We start from the raw sequence: 19,385 nt of genomic DNA on the forward strand, positions 1-19,385 counted from the left end.
GACAAATCAAAATCCCAAGACCCAGGTCAGCCACAAGGGAGGGCGATGGAGGCAGAGCCCACAGCCACCGTGTTAGCCGTGATGTGTTCTGGTCCCAGTCAAAAAGGTGACTTAAAGCTTCAGAAGGAAAAGCAACGCTCCACATCACTCTGTATTACTCCCTCATCGCTGCAAAAAGAAATATCAGACAAGCAAACAGAGCACGTCAAATGGTTATCAGCTCATTAGTCAGCTCTCGACCAAAATTTACCAGGCTATTTCTTACAAGTGTTTTTGGACACTGATAGCTGTTGCACAACCAGCAATTCCATCTGGGTTTGAGCCTTTATTTTCTGGTGTTTGGTAGCAAAGCAAACAACAGTAGCTTTTATGTAACTTAGTCCGTGTATTTGTGTATTCATCCTTTCTCATTTTCCAACAGGAACAGAAAGAAGGAGAAGCTCTCTTATACTCATTTTCTGATACCAGACAAGCGACTATTAATATTACCAATTTAACCCATACTAGTCAAATTCACAGAGCAAGAGTTGAATATTTAAAAATTTAAATTATTTAAAAAAATACAAAAATGCAAGAAGATAGAAAGCATAAACCAATGTAAAGGCTATTACTAAATACAAGGAGGTGAATAGCAGGAGAAAAATAGGATTTTCACCATGAAGGAATGATTCCAACATACTTTAGAAATAGAGCTGGTTGGGGGGGGGGGGAGATTTTTATAAAATTTAATAAAACCTCCCATAATAAATTTAAAAATCTGATGGTTAATATTAAGTGAAAAAAGGAAATAATTTGATTCCAAGTAATCTAGAGAGGGAACCTTGTAGGCAAACCCTAAATAAAGCAGTCAACATTATTTCAGCTGTAAGTGTGGATTTTACCTGAAAAATTATTTAAAAGTATTCTATAATGAAGTAAAAATGTCATCTGGCAACACACCAAAAAAAAAAACCAAAAAACCAAACCCAACAAAAACCCCTATCAAGAGAGCTTTCCCACAGAAAAGAAAATTTTGGCCAGCTCTACTTGATGACCAGAGATAAGGCGGTAGCAGGGTGGTTCCACGGTTTGCAAAGCGTTAGACACAAAGGCTCAGAAAAATATTTTTTAATAGCAGTATTTTTATCTTCTCCACCCCTGTCTTTGTCTCCCTTTCATTTTGGTATAGCTTGCTTGCATTATTTCTCCCTTCTTACCTTTATTATTCCCTACTTTACTGGCGTAGGAGGTACATGTCAATGATCTCCATAGCAAAGTGGCTCTCCCCCAGAGTTTGAGGTGGTTGTCTTGGTGCGGAACTAATACCTTCTGATAAATAAGTTATAGAATGTAGTGGTATTATATTAGATTGCATTAAAGAAGAGAGGGAATGATGTTTGAGTAGCCCTTGTCAGGGCATGTTGGGCCTTGGTGAACAGTGTTTGAAAAGTCCTGCCTGGAAAACTATCAAGACACTCTTCACCCTAAAGAAACTCGAATTCCCCACTAGAACAAAAAACTCCTACTCTACAGTATTTCAGATGCACATTTTCAAACCAGGGACTGCCTATAGATGTGCAGTTCTATTTCCTTGTCTGAAAGGAAAACAAAAGTTCACCAAAAAACCCTCTGCCAAAGCTGAAGATCTTCATGAAGATGACGTTTGGTGCCAGTAGTCATCCAGCACTCACACTGGGAGAGTTAGCAACATCTCTACTCCTTTGAAATGAAGGTCCAAGCTCAAAAAAAAAAAAAAAAAAAAAAAAAAAAAAAAAAGCAAGCGCACTAACAGCATTACATTTACAATTCTAAAAACCCCAATAGCTTTCTACTCTGCCCTGTGGTTTGACCACACTCACGCCTCTGATGTGATGAAACAGTTCCCAAACACAGAGCAAAACGCTGCACTTCCATCTTTCTCACAGGAGCTGCAAGGAAAGACAGATGGTCTTGAACAGCCAAACTGGTACGTTGCAAGGCAAGGTTCCCAGCAGCTACCACTCTCCAAAGGAGGTATTGACTCTAACTCTGAAGTTACTTCACCACCTAACCTCAGCTGAAAACTTTGACTAAAATTTTGCCTTTCTACAGAGCATACAGTTATTTCTCCTGAGCAACGTATTATTCTGACAGATAAGTTGAGCTTGCATACATTGTACAAAACTCATTCATCTTCCCACTGTCTCATGATGTCTTATGACTTCCATTTGGAAATGTGAAGTTTCTGGGGCACAACGACACTGCACCCAGAGATGCGCCTCTGAAAACGCTCAGTGGAGCCTTGTTGGAGAATGTGTTGTCAGACCACAAAGTCCTCCCCTTCGTGCGATTATATACAAATCATCTCACATGCTAGGATTCAGGCTGAAATGCCCACATTTATTGAGAACTAGGTTTTCTTTGGATTTGCTTTTGCAAAGTATTAATTCTGTTCCCCTCACCTCCTGCCCCAAGAACTGTAGGCAAAAATAATTTTGCAATTTCAGATTTATTTAATAAAATCCTGAGGCTACAATATTTGCCTCACTCTTTCTCCTCTTGCCCATTTCACTGCTAAAGCAGGGAGAACTGTATAAAACAAGTAATCTTTAAAAAAATTATTAAAATAGCATACAGCGTCAAAAAAAGTGGTTGTTCTTAGGGGTGATAATAACTATTAGCTTTTCAAAAAAAAAACCCAGTTTCTCCACAGTCTTTTGGGATTCCCCTTCTCTTTCAACAGAAACTCTGGAACAACTCCAGGCTGGGGGAACAGCAAAAGGAACGGAGCTCCGCAAACTGCAGAGAAACAATCAGGTATGGCACTGCACTAGAAAGAGAGGAGACAACAGAGAAGTGCGGATTGCTCTTAAATGCAAGGTGGATCTTCAGAAGGTGAGGTGGAAGATCTGCCATTCCTTTCCCATGCTCAAAGTGCAGCTGCATCGTACTGGCAGATGGAACAAGTCAGGAAATTTGTAATTCTTTGTCTAGATTTAAGTTGGGTTATTCTAAAAAAAATAAAAATAAATCAATATAAACAGGGTTTCCTCTTTAATAGAAACAAATCAATGGGGATAAGATCAACCCAGCAAGATTTATCACAGTCATTTTCTTTAAACCCCATCTCTATTTCACGTAAGTATGGACCAGAAAAAGTGGATTTTTTAAGGCAGGCTGCACTTTCATTACCATGCATAATGAAACCCCAGCTTCCATAATCCTCCGACCTTTCAGTTATCCTTACTATATCCCCCAGAAATGCCAGAGGGCTTCAGGAACTGCTGCTCTGTGCCAGTTTGCCTGCCTGCTCTGCTACACTAGGGAAAAAAATACATGCATTGCTCTTTACACAAACTGTGTATTTTGGACAGTTTGAAAGATAAGCAGAAATTAAATTTTCATTTTCCAGAATGCAAATTAGTGCAAAGGTTTTAAACAAACAGCATTTTGAAAAAGAGACAAAACGAAAGTAAACAACAGCCACATCCCAGCTAACTCCCTTTGGGAAACCTACGGGAACATCACCGTCTCCAAAACCTGCCGTGTGCTGTTAAATCAGCTTGCACCAAGTGGCATTTTTCTGTGCGTACTGCCGGAGTTAGTCCTTTGCACCCCGCAGACGGCACGGCTCGTTCCTCAGGGAACCACCTCGAGAGCTGTACAGACGCTTCTTTGGTCACTCATCTTTGACCACCCCTTCCCTGCAACAGCTCTGGTACTTGCCTTAACCCCAGTGCAGCAGTTAAGTTTCCCAAACTGGAACATCAATTAATAAGCAAGCGTGGCTAAGATGATGGCCAGGTCTCACCCAAACCATGGGAGGCACATGCCTCAGAAGAGAAACGGAGCAGCGGGGCTGCAGCACAAGTTGCTAGATGGAGATCAAGTTATGGCCGCGTCCAACTCTCCCTCCCAAAGAGTTTTAACAAACCCTTCCACGCAAGCTGCAGCTCAGCCTTCCTGCACCACGCCAAACTGGGGAGAAGTTTAATCAATTTTTGTTAAGTTTGCCTGGTACCAATTCAGCATTTTTTGTTGCCTGAATGCCAAGTTTCATTTCAGTATTTCATCATCAATACATGTGTATTTATTGATCCATTCCATCATGATTATACCTGAACCACTGCGATCCACACCCAAAAATCGCAAGACAGCGGCATAATCAATCTAAAGGTGAAAGCTAAGGCTTATTTTCAGTTGTCTAAAATGCAGTTGGAATTTAGGCAATTCTGCTAATATAAAGCCCCTTACAGATTTTTTTATGAGAATCTATGTGTCACAAAAGCAAAAGTGACCTAACAAATTAATACATTTACTTCACTAAAAAAAATCACCTCAGTTCCTAACTCAATACAAAAAAGTATAGCACACAATATTCCACATAAAACAAATTTTTTCCTTATTTATATAGGCTTTCACTTCCTATTTTATTCAAGCAATTTGTTTTCAAAATAACCATAAAGTCAAAGAAACAATATAATGAAACCCTTCTGGAGATTCAACTGAAGACGCCTGTTGAACACTATTTCTGTACTGCTGGAAGAAAACTGCCAAGTATTTGAAGTGAACTCAAAGCTTAAAAACCACACTCATATGAAAAGTCAAATATATTAGCTCCCTATAGAACAAAACCAAACCTGAAGAAATTCCTGGAGAGGAAGGGGGAAAAAAAAAAGAAAAAAAAAAAAGAAACAAGATGTCTTTTAAAGCATTTGTTTTCTTCTGATAATCAGGCTGCCACAAAACTCAGCAATACAGAGTTTTTGTTTCCTTTTAATCAAAAAAGTCAGGAGAAAAATGGATGCTAGTTGTCCAATGATGAATGCATAAAATGTCTTGGAAATGGACTTGAGGACATGAGTTTAGAGGACCACAAAGAGGAGCTGTAGAAAAAACATGATCAAAAGATCTTCAGTTTACAGGATTTGCAAGACCCAAATTCAAGTTGTGGCATCTGTTTACTCTTTAGAAAACATATGCCATCTCTTGAAGTTAAAATTTCCTTCTGGTTTAAAAAACACCAAAAACCAAAACAACATCCCCCTAATAGTAATTCCTAAATCTCAGAAAGCTTGGTGAAGAGCAATTAATGCAAGACTGAAAGACATTGAAAACAACATAAGTGAGAGTCATGGAAGTATACATACGAAGCCACACAAACACTGTCTAGAAACAAATTTGTGGGATAAGCAACTTAACAAGCAATGAAAATATTCCAGAATATGGCAAGCAAGCCTACCAGCTAATTCCTTAGCAAGCTCTTTCCACCTCTAAATCCCATGGTTCATCAGCCACAGTACCCCAAGCCTGTCAGGTACCAATGCTTGCTTTTCTATAAATGTACAAACCGATCATTTTTAGTTTGAGTTTTACATGCTGGGATGAAAGTTGGGCTCTTCAAAGCTGGTATAACTAAGCACATTCCTCTCAAGCCTGGGAAAATACATCTCCCCTCCCACCACTGCCATCATAAGACCATCTTCTGAAACCCTCCCATTATCACCCTCATAATCACGATCTTCTGAAACTGAAGTATTTATGTAAAACCTTTTCCATGGGTTAACACAAAACATCAGCTCTCTCTATTTTCAAGTGGTATTTTAACAATCATAGAATCGTAGATTGGTTTGGGTTGGAAGGGACCTCAAAGATCATCAAGTTCCAACCCCTCTGCCATCAGCAAGGACACTGGACACCCTCCACTAGACCACGCTGCCCAAAGCCCCATCCAACCTGGCCTTGAGCACTTCCAAGGATGGGGCATCCACAACCTCTCTGGGCAACCTGTTCCAGTGCCTCACCACCCTCATAGTGAGGAACAATACCACTGGCTGATCTCTGTTTACAAGAATCACTCCCCTTTCCTCCCCTTTCCTTTATTTTTGAAGACTTGTAGGAACTAGAACAACTTGAAGGAACAATAATACACTACAAGATATAAACTACACACCTAATGAATACTCTGAATTTTTGCATCTGGAAACAAACAAACAAAAAATACATGTAAAGACAAGAGTTCTTACAGTTATGATTCAAGACTACACTTAAGTCACCACAAAAATGAAATCTAGCCTATGGTTTTCTGGCTTGGATCAACTGGCTACTTCAGAGGCCACTTAGGCACTCAAAGTGCTGATAAAATAACTGCGCTGCCGTCCCCAGAATGATTTTGGTTTCATTTGAATTCTTTTTTGCATCCCTCATGGGAAAAGAATGTGTAGCACTTGTTATTTGCAAGCCTAATACCCTGAGCTTTTCTGGGACAAAGGCAACTAATACTTTCTACATTCATTTGATGTGGAAATGCACGTTCTCAGCTGGTGTAATAATATATGGTCAGTTAACCCAATCTTAGGGCCTCTGGCCAAGTTAACTATGCTTCTTCTCTAATGAAATACACAGCTGACCAGCAAAAGCAGGTATTTTTTTGACTCATCCCATTAAAACATATAAAGTGTCTAAAGAGATATCTAAAGTATCTAGAGATGATCTGCATTCAAGTCCTATTAAGAAATCAAGTAACTTTCCCTGATGTTATGATTGTGTGTTTACCATAAAGTGGGATGTTCCACTTGTTACAGGAATCATGCATACACCCCTGTTCATCTCAGGCCTTTTAAGATGAGACCAACAGTTCTGGTGATGGGACTGAGTGGCCTAGATACCCTAGTGACATGAATAGCCAACAAGGCTTTCGTAAGAAAAAACGATGAAGGAAAAAATTATTTGAATTCCTTTTCTAATGTTGAATTTGTTTCTCACGCTAAATGGCCACAAAATTTATCCTACAGTCTCTGACCAGCAAATCTGCCAGACAGCGTACAGGAAATTTTTTAAATTTCCTGTGAAAAGGATTACATGCATCTCCCTCCTCCCCCTGCCCCGACAATGTGATTTACAGCCAAAACATTGGCAAATCCCTCAACTGAAGCCTGAACAGAGATCTTTGCATCAGAGTTATTTTAATGCAACCTAAGCTTTGCTGTGGGTGGGGAGAAGCGGATTCTAAAAATACTCGGGTTACACAGAACATTTCCAAGTCTGCCCCTTTCTTAATACAGGGACATCTGAAATGGCTTGTGAATACAAAATAATAGGATGGTGGCCTTTACTTAAGGACAAATAACACTATATAGGTCTGTGCACAGGAGCCATTAGTACTTGATATATCTGGAGGTGATGACGCTTCATGCGGTGACAAGCCAATAAAAGTCACAGATCAAAATCACAGAACAGGTAACCTCCGCAGTCTAAGACCACGTATAAATGGTAGTATTTTAAACAAAAACAGAAATGGAGCTAAAAGTCTTGAAAACTTAGTAGGTTTCGTAGCAAGAAGCATGTAGGAACAATAGACAAGACAGCACTCATTAAGAACAAACAGAACTTGCCGTCATATCCCAGATACTAGATTTGATGTCATTACTTACCAAACCAGCTATTGGAGTTGACAGACGATTGATCTTCTTAATGATTCCAGGTTTGATCTTGTTAATCAAACTGAAAAGAAGTCATATGATTTTGTTATATAATCAGCTTTATTTAAGAATGGAGCATCTATACTTATTAAGAAACACTAGGTATATCGTCCTAACTCATATGCCTTCAACCAAGTAAATTTGAACCTATTAATGCCCCCTAAATTTTTTTGTAAATCAGCTTTCTAAGAAGTGACAAGCAACAACAGATTGTAGAAACAAAAATAGGACAGGTCACACACACACACAGAAAGAAAGAGATCGCTGAGAATGGCAAAGTGAAAAAGAAGAAACGAAAATGCCTGGGTATGCGTAGGCAGAAATGGATCTATGTTTCTACTACATGGGTGGTGATGTTAATCAGACTCCATTTTCCCATTTAAAGATTTTCTTCAGATAAAAGTTCTGATGCAGAAGATGTCAAAAATATATCAGAATATTATTTTTCAGTGTCCAGTGTGAAAGCTCTGATATTCCTGTAAGTTTAGGAAATAACTCAGTTTTTGTATGCTATCAAGTCCAGTATGACGTGTGCAACAATCATTTTTGGTACATATAATTTACACACGCAAGTCCTTTTCAGTAAGCCAGAAGAGACTGCACCTCATCTCACTCTTACTTTATATTAAAATTCATAATTAAACTGAGAAGATAGGACAGACTAACACATCACTGTTGAATACACAAGCCCAAACGCACACCTTGTCCTGCAGTGAGGATGAGGCACAGGATTCCTTGCACATTTATGCCCAGGTTTTCAGTCACAGAGGTAGGGAAATACTGTGGTCCACCAAATTACACGCTAGACCACAGGATCAACAGAGAACGGGGACCTCAGGGCACCCTGCAGACTTCATCTGCCTATATACCTTTGAGGACTGTGGTGCCTCTTCTTGTTGCTGCTTGTCTGGTCAGATCCTTTACTCCACAAAGCATCTGCAAGGTTTTGTGATCTACCCACGCCAATGCAGAGTCAGGACCTGGAGTTTAAAGCTCTATGTGGGAAGAGGCATTTTTTGCTCAAGCAGCAAGTATATTTGGAAAATACACAAAAAGAACAGCATTTACCTAAAGACACTGGAACGGAGAATAGATTTCTAAGTGCCTGCAGAAGAAGAAATAATGGCTGCGGGTCCTGAGATTTTTCAATGCATTAAGTTATTTAGTAAACAAAATACATTTGATGACTTTTCCACAAAAAAAAAAAAAAGATATCCTTTGAGGTGGAATTTAAAAAAGTTTGGGGTGTCATGTCCCCCCCTTTTTTATGATCTTTCAAATGCATAATTTTTATTTGCTTTATTGTACTTAAGAACATGAAGTAGCATGTGATCAGGAAAACTTTAGTGACTTTCTTCTTCTAATGTATACACAGGAGATCTGCTAAATGCAAAAGGCTTTATTTTATCAACTACTGATCGCTTAGTCCAGGATGCACACTTGATCATTAAGCGGGCCAAACGAACCAACTGGACTGCTGTAGGAATACAGGGTGCAAACATAGGTCTTGTCTGCTATAGTTTAAGTCAAACGTACCAACTCCAGAAATAACGTATCTGTGGACATTAAACCAGCCGTGTCACAGGTGAACCAAGGAAATGAGCAATGTCATGTCTAGTTTGTCTCCACTATTTAAGATCTTGCACTCTATTGACTTTGGTGAAAATTAGACATCTGAAAACCTTTCTGCATCTTGGTCTTGTCTGTTTCCACAAAATTTCTGTGAAAATCACTTCTCCTTGTACTTCAAGTATGTTAAATTTAAAATTATGACACAGGAGGACAGCTATATGATTTACTGCAACATAATGAGGCATTTTTGCTTTAAAGAAAGTTGCATGCCTCCTAAGGCAAGCTGCTCAGCTGAAGAAATTACAGGATGTTTTTCTTGCATATGGCTATTAATTACGGATAAATTTAACTGATTTGCATTTGGCAGATGGAGGTTCATATTCTTTTGCCAAATAAGTGTCAACAATGAAGATATCAGAGGAGTAGAATGTATCAGTTCACTGCCAGTTCTTAAAGACACTATTTAAGAGTTACAGCTGAATACAATATACACATCCCACTAAATACATACTTGAAGAAATACCTTCTTATTAAAAGTATAAACTATTTTTATTGCCACATTCAATCCAGTTAACATTTGATTATGTAAGTTATGAAAATACAGTGTCCATCTCTACAACACCCTTCAATCTTCAAAATAAATCAACTCCTACGTATCACAAAGAGAACTGCAAAGTAACTAGCAAGACAGTGTGATGGGCAAAGGGCCCAAAGGAAAAAATAAGGGCAAGACCAGAAGACACAATAATATTCACAGAAGGAAAAACGCAAGAATGTTGCCTTATTGTATTTTCGTTGGTTATTTTTGATATACAGCAAAAAATTCAGATAACTGTACCTTTTCAGAAAATTTTCTGAAAGTTAGCTTGGCTGAACTGATTTAAAAGTGGCTCTGAGATTTGAGATTTTTTTTTTAAAGGTCCCAGGTAGTCCTCTAATGAGTTTTCTCTCTTACTGGCATTCTAATGACATTTACACCTGCTGTTCTTTAAAAATACTAAGGGATTAGCACCGCTTCCAGTCCTGGAAACCTGTTCCAGTAAGTACAAAACCAACTAGAGATATGTGGAAGAGACCTGATGAGTGGACATTTTACACCTCTGACTCAGTCTAGCAACGAAACCAGACAAGTCCCATTATTGCCAATAATTACCTATAATATATAAGCACAAGGAAGCTTTTTAGAGAAAGCACTCCAGAAAAAGCTGAGGTCAGAGTTTGTTGTTGAAAGCAATAACTGAGTCAGTCCAGCAAATACTGAAACTGGGGCTGCACGTGCACATATATGGCAACATATTTCTACATTACAATGAGACCCAATCCATTTACTTTCATAATTTAAAGTGCTTGTTAATAAAAACATACCTTTTTTTTTTTTTAAAGTATGCCAAATGCCATCCAATAGATTCTACATTGAGATACTTGAGTGTAACCATAATTCCCCAGAAGACCAAATAGTCCCTCTTAGGTATTATTGCTTATATATATATTACTTACTACATATATTACATATACCTATATTACTTACTAATATTGCTCTTCAGTATAGAACATGAAATCAAAGGCCCGTCTGTTATCTTTAATTTATAATTTTGTAAAGTTGACTTCAGAAATGAACTACTTAAAAAGAAAAATTCTCTGGGTATAATGTTCTCTGTTTGGAATAGGTAACTTTCAGGATTTAGAGAACAACAAGCACACAGAATTTACAATAATTTCTTACAGGTGGGTGGGGATGGGGGACAAAACCCCAACAACAACAGCGGATATACAGGTAACAGAGTGCCTTGACCCCAGCCATGACCACACCACCTTGCACAGGCTGAAGAGAAAGCCCATGAGCATCATAACCAAAAATCCTCATCAGCTGGCCAGAGAATCAGCACGATCCTCTTGCTAACACATGAAAGCGTGCATAGGACAACACATGAAACATAGATCTTGAGACACAAAGTTTGAAAGCTGTTTTACCTTCCCACAACAAACATCACGCATATAAAAAAGGAAAAATTACTTACTGCAAAATATTTTTGGTACTTCAGAAAAAAATTTCAAACAAGCAGCCAGCATGGAAACAGGTCAACTGATGTTAACCCGAAGGTTTTTTATATAGTCAATACTCACTCGCATAACAGGACTCCATTCTCTAGAGCTGCTCGAAAGTCTTTGGTTCCAAAGCTTTTCCCAGTAACTGTCTATAAAAATAAGAACTGAGAGTTAACTGGACATGCACACAAAATCAGGACTAGTAAGAGTATCTAAGATGTACTAAAAAAAACCCAAACACACTATTTAATTCAACACTTAGTTCACACTATCTATTATTTTCTTATATTAATTTCAAAAGAACTAAGTTTTTAAAAAGCAGTTCTTTATGCCTCAAAAGAAGTCAGATCAAACATCTTCAAATAGTTTTCTCTAGTGTAAACCAATAGTCAGCTGAATTCTGTGGGAATACTTATAATTTTCTAAAGCAGTACCAGCCACACAGAAAAGCATAAAATAAATTTCAAACAGAAGTGTAAAAGAGAGTAAAAGTCTTTTATCTCCTATTCCATATTACAGCGTGTATACTTGTGATATCTGGCACAAAGTATTTTAATGGGGGTTTTTTCTTGCCACTTGCACCTAAGGCAGTGTGACTGAAGAACCACTCCAGCAAGTCTGTATCACCACATGCGCATCAATTCCCATCACTTAGCAAGCGGCAGGACTACAATAATGAGACTACTTTTTATATTCAGACTGAAAAGCAGTGAACAAGAACAATGTCTTATAAAGAACTTAAGATACCTGATGCCAAAAGCATTACCTACAGGTTTTCAGCAAAGTTATTTTCCACCAAAAAAAAAAAAAAATCTGCTCCTGGCACTAACTCCCTCCATCTCAAACAAGATCATCAACGCAGCAGCACCCTGCTCAAGTCAAAACTCACTTGGATTCTTCCTACTGGATCCCCCTTCTGCCCACATCCCTTGAAGGAACCAAATTTGGCAGATTTCTTCTAAATACTCAGATTAGTAACCCACGCGCAAGTCAGAAAAGGAGTCAATATTCCTAAAACAGTCCAAAAGAGGGTTTTATCCCAGCTGGGTAGACAAATCAAACACTAGGAAGCGTATTTATTTGAGCTTGGAGGTCACCAGGTTCGGTCACCAGCTAATTACAAACCTCCCTTTGGGGATCCTGGCCGTCCCCCGTACTACACAGGACTTCAGGCACACAATTAAATGTGCTGTGGAGCCTGTGTGCATCCAGACCAAAGCTACTGGTTACCACACTAATTAAGGAAATTAGTAGTGAAACAAATGAGATGTGCTTGGTAAAAGAGCAAAGGAAAGGATGTAGTGCTTTAACAATCTGTTACATTATCACTGTATTATTTTTCTCTGGAATTGCAAAAGGAATGTATACTAACACCAGAAATGCTAGAATTTAAGCAAGTAGTCTTTACGTAAGTTATTTTTTAATTAAGAAGCTGTAACTTCAATCTCCCTATTGAGAACAAATTTAGATGTTACAAAAGTCTTCTTTAGGGTTTAAGGTTTTTTTCTAGGATTTAGCAAATAAGGAGAAAGAAAGAAATTATGACAAACCAACTCAAGATAAGAAAAATTTCAACATTCAGGTAAAATTAAAAAAAAAAAACAAAACCCAACCAAAAAACCAAATCAATCCCAAAAACTTTTCACAACAAAGGATGACAGTGATTCCCCTGGGAGAACTTCATTTTATGCAATATTCATTTAACAGTCTGTTCTTACAGAAAAGTAGATACTGCATCTTAGCAATATCATTTTCAAGAATAATTTCAAAACACAGCATCTCAAAATTACCCTTATCTCAAATAAAAGATGGCCTTTTGCTTCCAAATTTGTATAGAAAGCTGTTATATTTAGTGACATAAATTTTGGGCACCGAAAGTTTAAATATAAATATTTGTGTTCCCTAGGTAATAGGGAATATGTGTTATAAATTAAGCCCTTCATTCTGCAAGCTACAAACTTGAAGTTTGTAAGATGGGGGTCTAGCTTTATGGTTACATTTCAAACTCCAATCAATACTTAAAAGTTATTCTCATTCTGGAGTTGTTGCTGACATCTACAGGACTACAGAGTCCAAACATTTGGTTTAATATAGACCATTTACTGGTAAGTCATGCATGCAATAAACGGTGAGATGTTTCCTTCACCTAGAGTTGGGCCCATCCCAAACCTCCAATATCATATATCCACAAACAACCTTCACACTGAATTCCTTAAAAAACAGAAAACAAAAAAACCCCCCTAGAACTGCAGCATGTAGCTAAGGAGATCACTCCTCAAAAATTATTCTCCAGAAGTCAAGGAGCACACGCCACTGAAGACAGGTTAGACTTCAGCATAGCCCCTCCAGAACACCGGACTGCCACACTGCGGTGCATAACCATGGTTTCATAGGGTAACTTGTGGTTTTTTCCACAACTCCAAAACCTCAGTCTCCAAAATGGTACGTGGAACATTTTTGACCACCACTCAGTCTTCAGGCACACGACATCAGATAACTAGAGGCCATCCCTGAACAACAAGCAAGTCCAACTTGAGTTCAAGGTTGTAAATGCTACCATTAGACTTGCAGACCTCTTAAAACTACATTAGAGGACATTACACTGGAAGCATTTTTACTAATTTATTTGTGCAGCCACTGTGGCAATCAACACTGATTTGACAGACAGGATGGAGCTGTCAGACCAATCTTGTGACCCACAGATTTTGACGACTACATGGTTTGTTGACATTAAAATAAAAGCATTGGTACTGCCAAGTTAGGTTTCATTAATACTGACTTTTAAAGGATACTAATAATTAAGTAATTAAGAGGTATTCTCAAGGAACAATTTAACAGTGATGGCTTGAAACCTAAATGTTTTCCAAGTTGCACAACACCTTGAATTTGTTGATGTCATAAAAATAAGTACTCTGTGTTAAACCCGGCTTTCGTACAGAGACAGAGGACTTTTCTCAGCATGGACTTTCATCTGGCTTATGCCCAGTGCAAGCACAGCTGTAACTATTATGGTCTACATAGGAACTAGGTATCATTAAAAAAATTGAAAGCCACAGACTGACACAGAGTTCCTTGACTTTTAAAAACCTGAGTAAGACAAAATGAATCCCACCCTGAGATATTATATCTTCGAATAATGTCTATGATTTGTGAGTCACTGTTTATTCATTAAAACTGGTTATACTGGGTGTGGTACTCTTATGTAATAGGCATAATTGATTTTGGACAATTTTTCAACCACTTAGGCCATGTGAGACACCAAATAATAAAGGAAATATCTTGCAAAAGCAATTTTTATCCATGTTTGAACAACATCTCTGTTCAAATTATCTCTTTTCTCTCCTTCATTCAGCTGAATGTATTCTGCTTCTTTCTCTGCTTTTTTGATAGAAAGAGAGCAATGACATAATTAACAGTTATATCATAAAATCACGTTTAATTGCTGCTATAAAACAGTTTGATTTATTTTGTAAGACAGCCTCCCCTTAATACTTTGGTAACTTGCAATTGCCAGGTCCAAGCAATTTACTTCAAACAGTATGCAAATCAAATCTTTACTTTAAATTTAGACATTTTAAAAATGCTTACACACACACATACAGAGGGCTAGTTTAATTTCAGGTTTGCTGTGATTCCTGTAGGAGGAGGCAAATCAAGAAAAAATAACCAAAGATCAACCATTCTGAAGATGGCATGACATCAAGATCATGATGGAGTGAACAAAAAGCACACGGCACAGAAGAATATGATAATTATACGCCTCAATACCAAAATTAACATTGAGTACATTTCTTTGGCTTGTCCTACTAGAGGCCAAATATAGCTGATGATAATAGGCCTTATTTGCCTTAAAAGCTATTCAAAATTGCAAGATTTTTCAATGTTAATAGAAAAACCAAACTAAGGGGGTTCATGTCAAGTTGCTTCCGTGGTTTACGCTGGTTTGAATGGGTTTAGCAGAAAGGCAGTTCTACCACGGACGGTAGGTATTTTCAAGTGGGTTGGCTTCCCATACATACCACCACATGCAACTCAAAGTGCAAGGGACTGGCAGGTTTCTCAGTTTAACCAGAAACACCAAAGCTAGATTCTCCCCATCCAATGCAAGACTCACACCACATACACAGGCATGCTGGCTAACCGATTCTCTATCGCAAAAGCGTTAGCTGCTCAGAAACTAGGAGGTGGCACTGCATCATGTCCAGCCTGTGACCTAAAGGATGACTTGCTGCAGAGGACCCAGGTACTCGCCATCCAGCCAGCTCCACAGTTGACACAGGCCAGCCCTGCAACCTCCATCTCATTCAGAGCTCCTCTACCACTGCCCCATGTAGACTACACCATTTCAAACCATGCAAGGACCCCGTGCGCCGATTTGAGAGAAATGCTAACTGCAACAGCGTGAAGCATGCAGCTCCTGGATGTAGGATCATAGGTTAGGGATGGAAAATTCAAGAAAAATACTAAACCACGCATGATAGCAACAGCCTTAATGCAGGCTCATGCAAGGATCTCATGGGGCAAACAATTAATCGGATGGTGACCTCAAGGATACTACACTGACTTATGAACTTCAGGTCCCCAGCTCAGCCTGCAACAATAAACACCAAGTTTATCCTGCTGCAGAGAGGACTGCTCATGTGCCGTAGGGAACTGGGACAATGATACGAATCTGATGCTGTGGTACCAACCCCACCATAGAATTTCAGCTACGTCTGCCAGTTTCTGTCACAGTGCCTGCCTCGGTGGATCACCTCACATACACATCAATATCTGAATTACTACCTTGCTAATGGCCTTTCTTTCCCCCACCCCAGTTACCAACAATCTGGATCAGATGACACGACAAATGGCTCCATCCTTACATAATCCCAGTGTTACATATCTCCATTCACAGCACTCCTTTGGCTCTAACCGCCCTCATCCAATATATCACTCCAGAATGGTACTGATACTGTAAGATGCACAAGGAGATATATAGGCTACACCTGCAGCCAAAAAGCAAGCGTTCAAGACACTCCCAATGCTCTGGCACCTGTACGGTTTGGCAGGGCCTGGAAGTAGACTCATAACACATTTTATATGGTATTTTGAGTCCACTGCATTATATATACAGTTGTTAGTTACATGCTCCACCCCAGCCTGACAGATTTTACCTTTTAGGGACTGTCAGGAAGAGAGAGTAACACATAAAGAAAAAGTAGGTACTTCTTCCTCTCTTGCATTCCTGTAGGAACTGGTGGATCTTCTGGACTGTGACCATGAGTAGCTGCTTTGTGGGACACTGCAGATGTACCACCCGAAGTCCTGCCTCCCCCCTTAACAGCTATTTGTAGTCCTGTTTAAGTGCCACGCAGGATATGAGCTTGTCTTTGAATGGCATATGGGGTAGCTGTTAACAAAAATGCTGCCTTTATGCTTTGAAGTAAGGACCTTGGGGTGGTTGGCCTTTGCAGACTTCCCATCTTGTTTTCTCCTCCACACTGGTTCTTCCTCTCTGAAGTTCTTTTTTTTTTTAAAAAAAAAAAAACCCACTAACAAACAAACGAAACCAAACAAAACACTCTACCATTGCCACAATTTGCTCCAGCAGTCAATTGGTTTATCCAAATCCCTCCCAAAGGGCAGATGGTAGGAACCATATTCAGAGGTTTGCTGCAAGCAATCTTGAACATACAAGTGGCAAAATCAGCCATTTGGGAAGAAAGCCTTTGGCGTTGCAGCACACACCCTGGCCACAGCAATTACTAGATTTCTCAAGGTCAAGCAGTAGAAAAAGAGTGGCAAGTGGGATCTGCCTCCCCGAATTTTGGGCCCTGGGAAGATGCACAGGAAGAGTGGGCATTCATATCTTCCACCTGCACGAGAACACTGCTGGTATTGCACCTCTGGTAGCAGGAGGGACACCGGGTCCAAAGCAGCTAAGGTCAGAAAGGGAACTGTCCTGCAATCTTCCCTTCCGATGACAATTTAATTCATGGTTCAACAAACTCTTGAGAGGTCAGCAAGTGCTCAAAAAGCTGGTACCCATGGAGGCTTTCCTGGTCAGCTGTCCAGCAATGAACTTAGGACACCGCCTAGCCTAACAACTTGACAGGAGTCAAGAGCAAGGCCTGGATTTCTACAAAAAGGAAGCTCTTCATTTCAAGTCCTCACAATTCATTGCTAAAATCCACGACAGGCTCAACTCCACTGAGGAGAAGAGCTGGAGTGGCTGGAAATAAGAAGGAAAATATCTACCAAGAAATCTGCTGTATAGTCTAACTGCACAGCAAAAGTAAGGCTGCAGGAAATTAATGTTTTTGCCATTGATCACTTATGCTGGTCCATGTGAATGTTCCCCTTTGTATCTGTAAGACTTTGCTCTTCAGTTGGAATCGTTCCTGCTCTATTGCTCAATGCAAAGCTGCACTCTCCTGTTTAACCCCGTACCCCAAATCCCTGGACATCATTTCAGAGGATGTGGAAATTTTTCAATCTTCAGCCAAAACTGCCTTTGATAACAAACCAGAACAGACATTTATAAAAGGAAATGACTGATTATTGAAAAAGTCTTACTGTTATTTTCTATCATCAACATAATGATGGGGTCTTATTGTGGTCTTATTGTGGTATGCCTTATTGTGGACAGACATGCCAAGACTCCTGAAATAACATACCACTACATTTTTACAAAAGATGAAGAGAAGCAATGAATAAGGGGCAGAGAGGCACACAATTACCGATGTGGAAGGTGCGAGAAGCATAGATCTTGGCTCATCAGCTGCTTACACTCTTGTTTTTTCAGCTCTTCTGTCAAATTGCACATAAATATACAATCTGAAGGATGGAAGTGAAGTTTTTCTTCCGCTATTTAAGGGAATCCCTGACTTAAGGGAACAATACTGCAGAAAGAGCAGGCATTTGGGATCAATCAATTCAGTTGAGCTTTTTTCCCTCCCACGGAACAGCAAGATAAATAAGCTTACTGTTGTTTATACTGATGACTGTACTAACAGGTGTCAAACTAGGAAAAACATAGATTAGTTTGTGAGATAAAAAAAGGTCTCACTGTATATGCAGGGATGAGCAGCATAAACTAGACGGAGGTAGGTGGTCCAGTAGGACATAAAACTTGCAAATGCAAAGTGGAATTAGAATTACTAGGAATCTCTGAAAAAACAAATAATTGACATTTTATTGTAATGATGTAGGTACATCTGATTTATTTGGAACTTATTAATTCCATAAATAGTTTAAATGTGCACGAGTTCTAAAGCCACTATCCTAATTGGTGCATGCTGATTTCAACTTCAGCTAAGTATTTACTTTCTCACATATATTTGCAACTAACTTCAGTTACATAGAAGTGTCCTGGTTTCAGCTGAGATAGAGTTAATTTTCTTCATAGCAGCTAGCATGGGGCTGTGTTTTGGATTTGTGCTGAAAACAGTGTTGATAACACAGGGATGTTTTTGTTATATAGAGATGTTTTTGTTGCTGCTGAGCAGTGCTTACACAGAGCCAAGGCCTTTTCTGCTTCTCACACCACCCCACCAGCGAGTGGGCTGGGGGTGCACAAGGAGTTGGGAGGGGACACAGCCAGGACAGCTGACCCCAACTGGCCAAAGGGATATTCCATATCATATGACATCATGCTCAGCACATAAAGCCAGGGGAAGAAGAAGAAAGAGGGGGGGAAAACATTCGGATTGATGGCGTTTGTCTTCCGAAGTCAGCATTACACATGACGGAGCCCTGCTTTCCTGGAGATGGCTGAAGACCTGCCTGCCCGTGGGAAGTGGTGAATGAATTCCTTGTCTTGCTTTGCTTGTGTGCGCGGCTTTTGCTTTACCTATTAAACTGTCTTTATCTCAACCCATGAGTTTTCTCACTTTCAGTCTTCTGATTCTCTCCCCCCTCCTGCCAGGGAGGAGTGAGTGAGCAGCTGCGCGGGGCTCAGCTGCTGGCCGGGGTTAAACCACGGCAAAAAGTGAGTATTTATGCACTTTCCCAAAACAATGTAAGAGTAACATGATTATTTTAAGATTTGCCAGCTGAGTTCCATACTAGTTCAGTGGTTTGTGGTAGAAGAAGGGTGGCAGTGGGCACCTTAACTGTAATTGTTCCTAATTACGCAGAGAAAAGGATGAAAATCATCATGAAAAGGCAAACATTCAGTTCACCCCGAAACAACCAGAAACTAACCACTGAATACCTTAAGTAGGCAAAACCACTGGTTGATTGAAAGTTGTCTTTTCCAAGTAATTCACAGTATAATGGTGGTGTACTAGAGCTGGATGTTTGTGTCTGCCATAGGGAAAAAAGTTTAAAAATTTAAACATAGCC

The 19,385-nt window shown here is 39.4% G+C and overlaps 1 protein-coding gene across 5 annotated transcripts in view; it reads right to left on the minus strand.

The window, feature by feature from the left end:
* The window catches only part of LMO7 (LIM domain 7), a 134,985-nt gene that overhangs the window by 87,083 nt on the left and 28,517 nt on the right, over positions 1-19,385 (minus strand). For all 5 annotated transcript variants that reach the window (XM_054815892.1, XM_054815862.1, XM_054815852.1 and 2 more), the window contains exons 2-3: positions 11,136-11,206; positions 7,392-7,461 (exon numbers count right to left, since the gene is read on the minus strand). In XM_054815892.1, coding sequence (XP_054671867.1) covers positions 7,392-7,461; positions 11,136-11,206 — 141 coding nt within the window. The remainder of the gene's footprint in view (positions 1-7,391; positions 7,462-11,135; positions 11,207-19,385) is intronic.

The sequence above is a fragment of the Grus americana genome, chromosome 1 (genome assembly GCF_028858705.1).
Source record: "Grus americana isolate bGruAme1 chromosome 1, bGruAme1.mat, whole genome shotgun sequence".
Taxonomy (NCBI): domain Eukaryota; kingdom Metazoa; phylum Chordata; class Aves; order Gruiformes; family Gruidae; genus Grus; species Grus americana.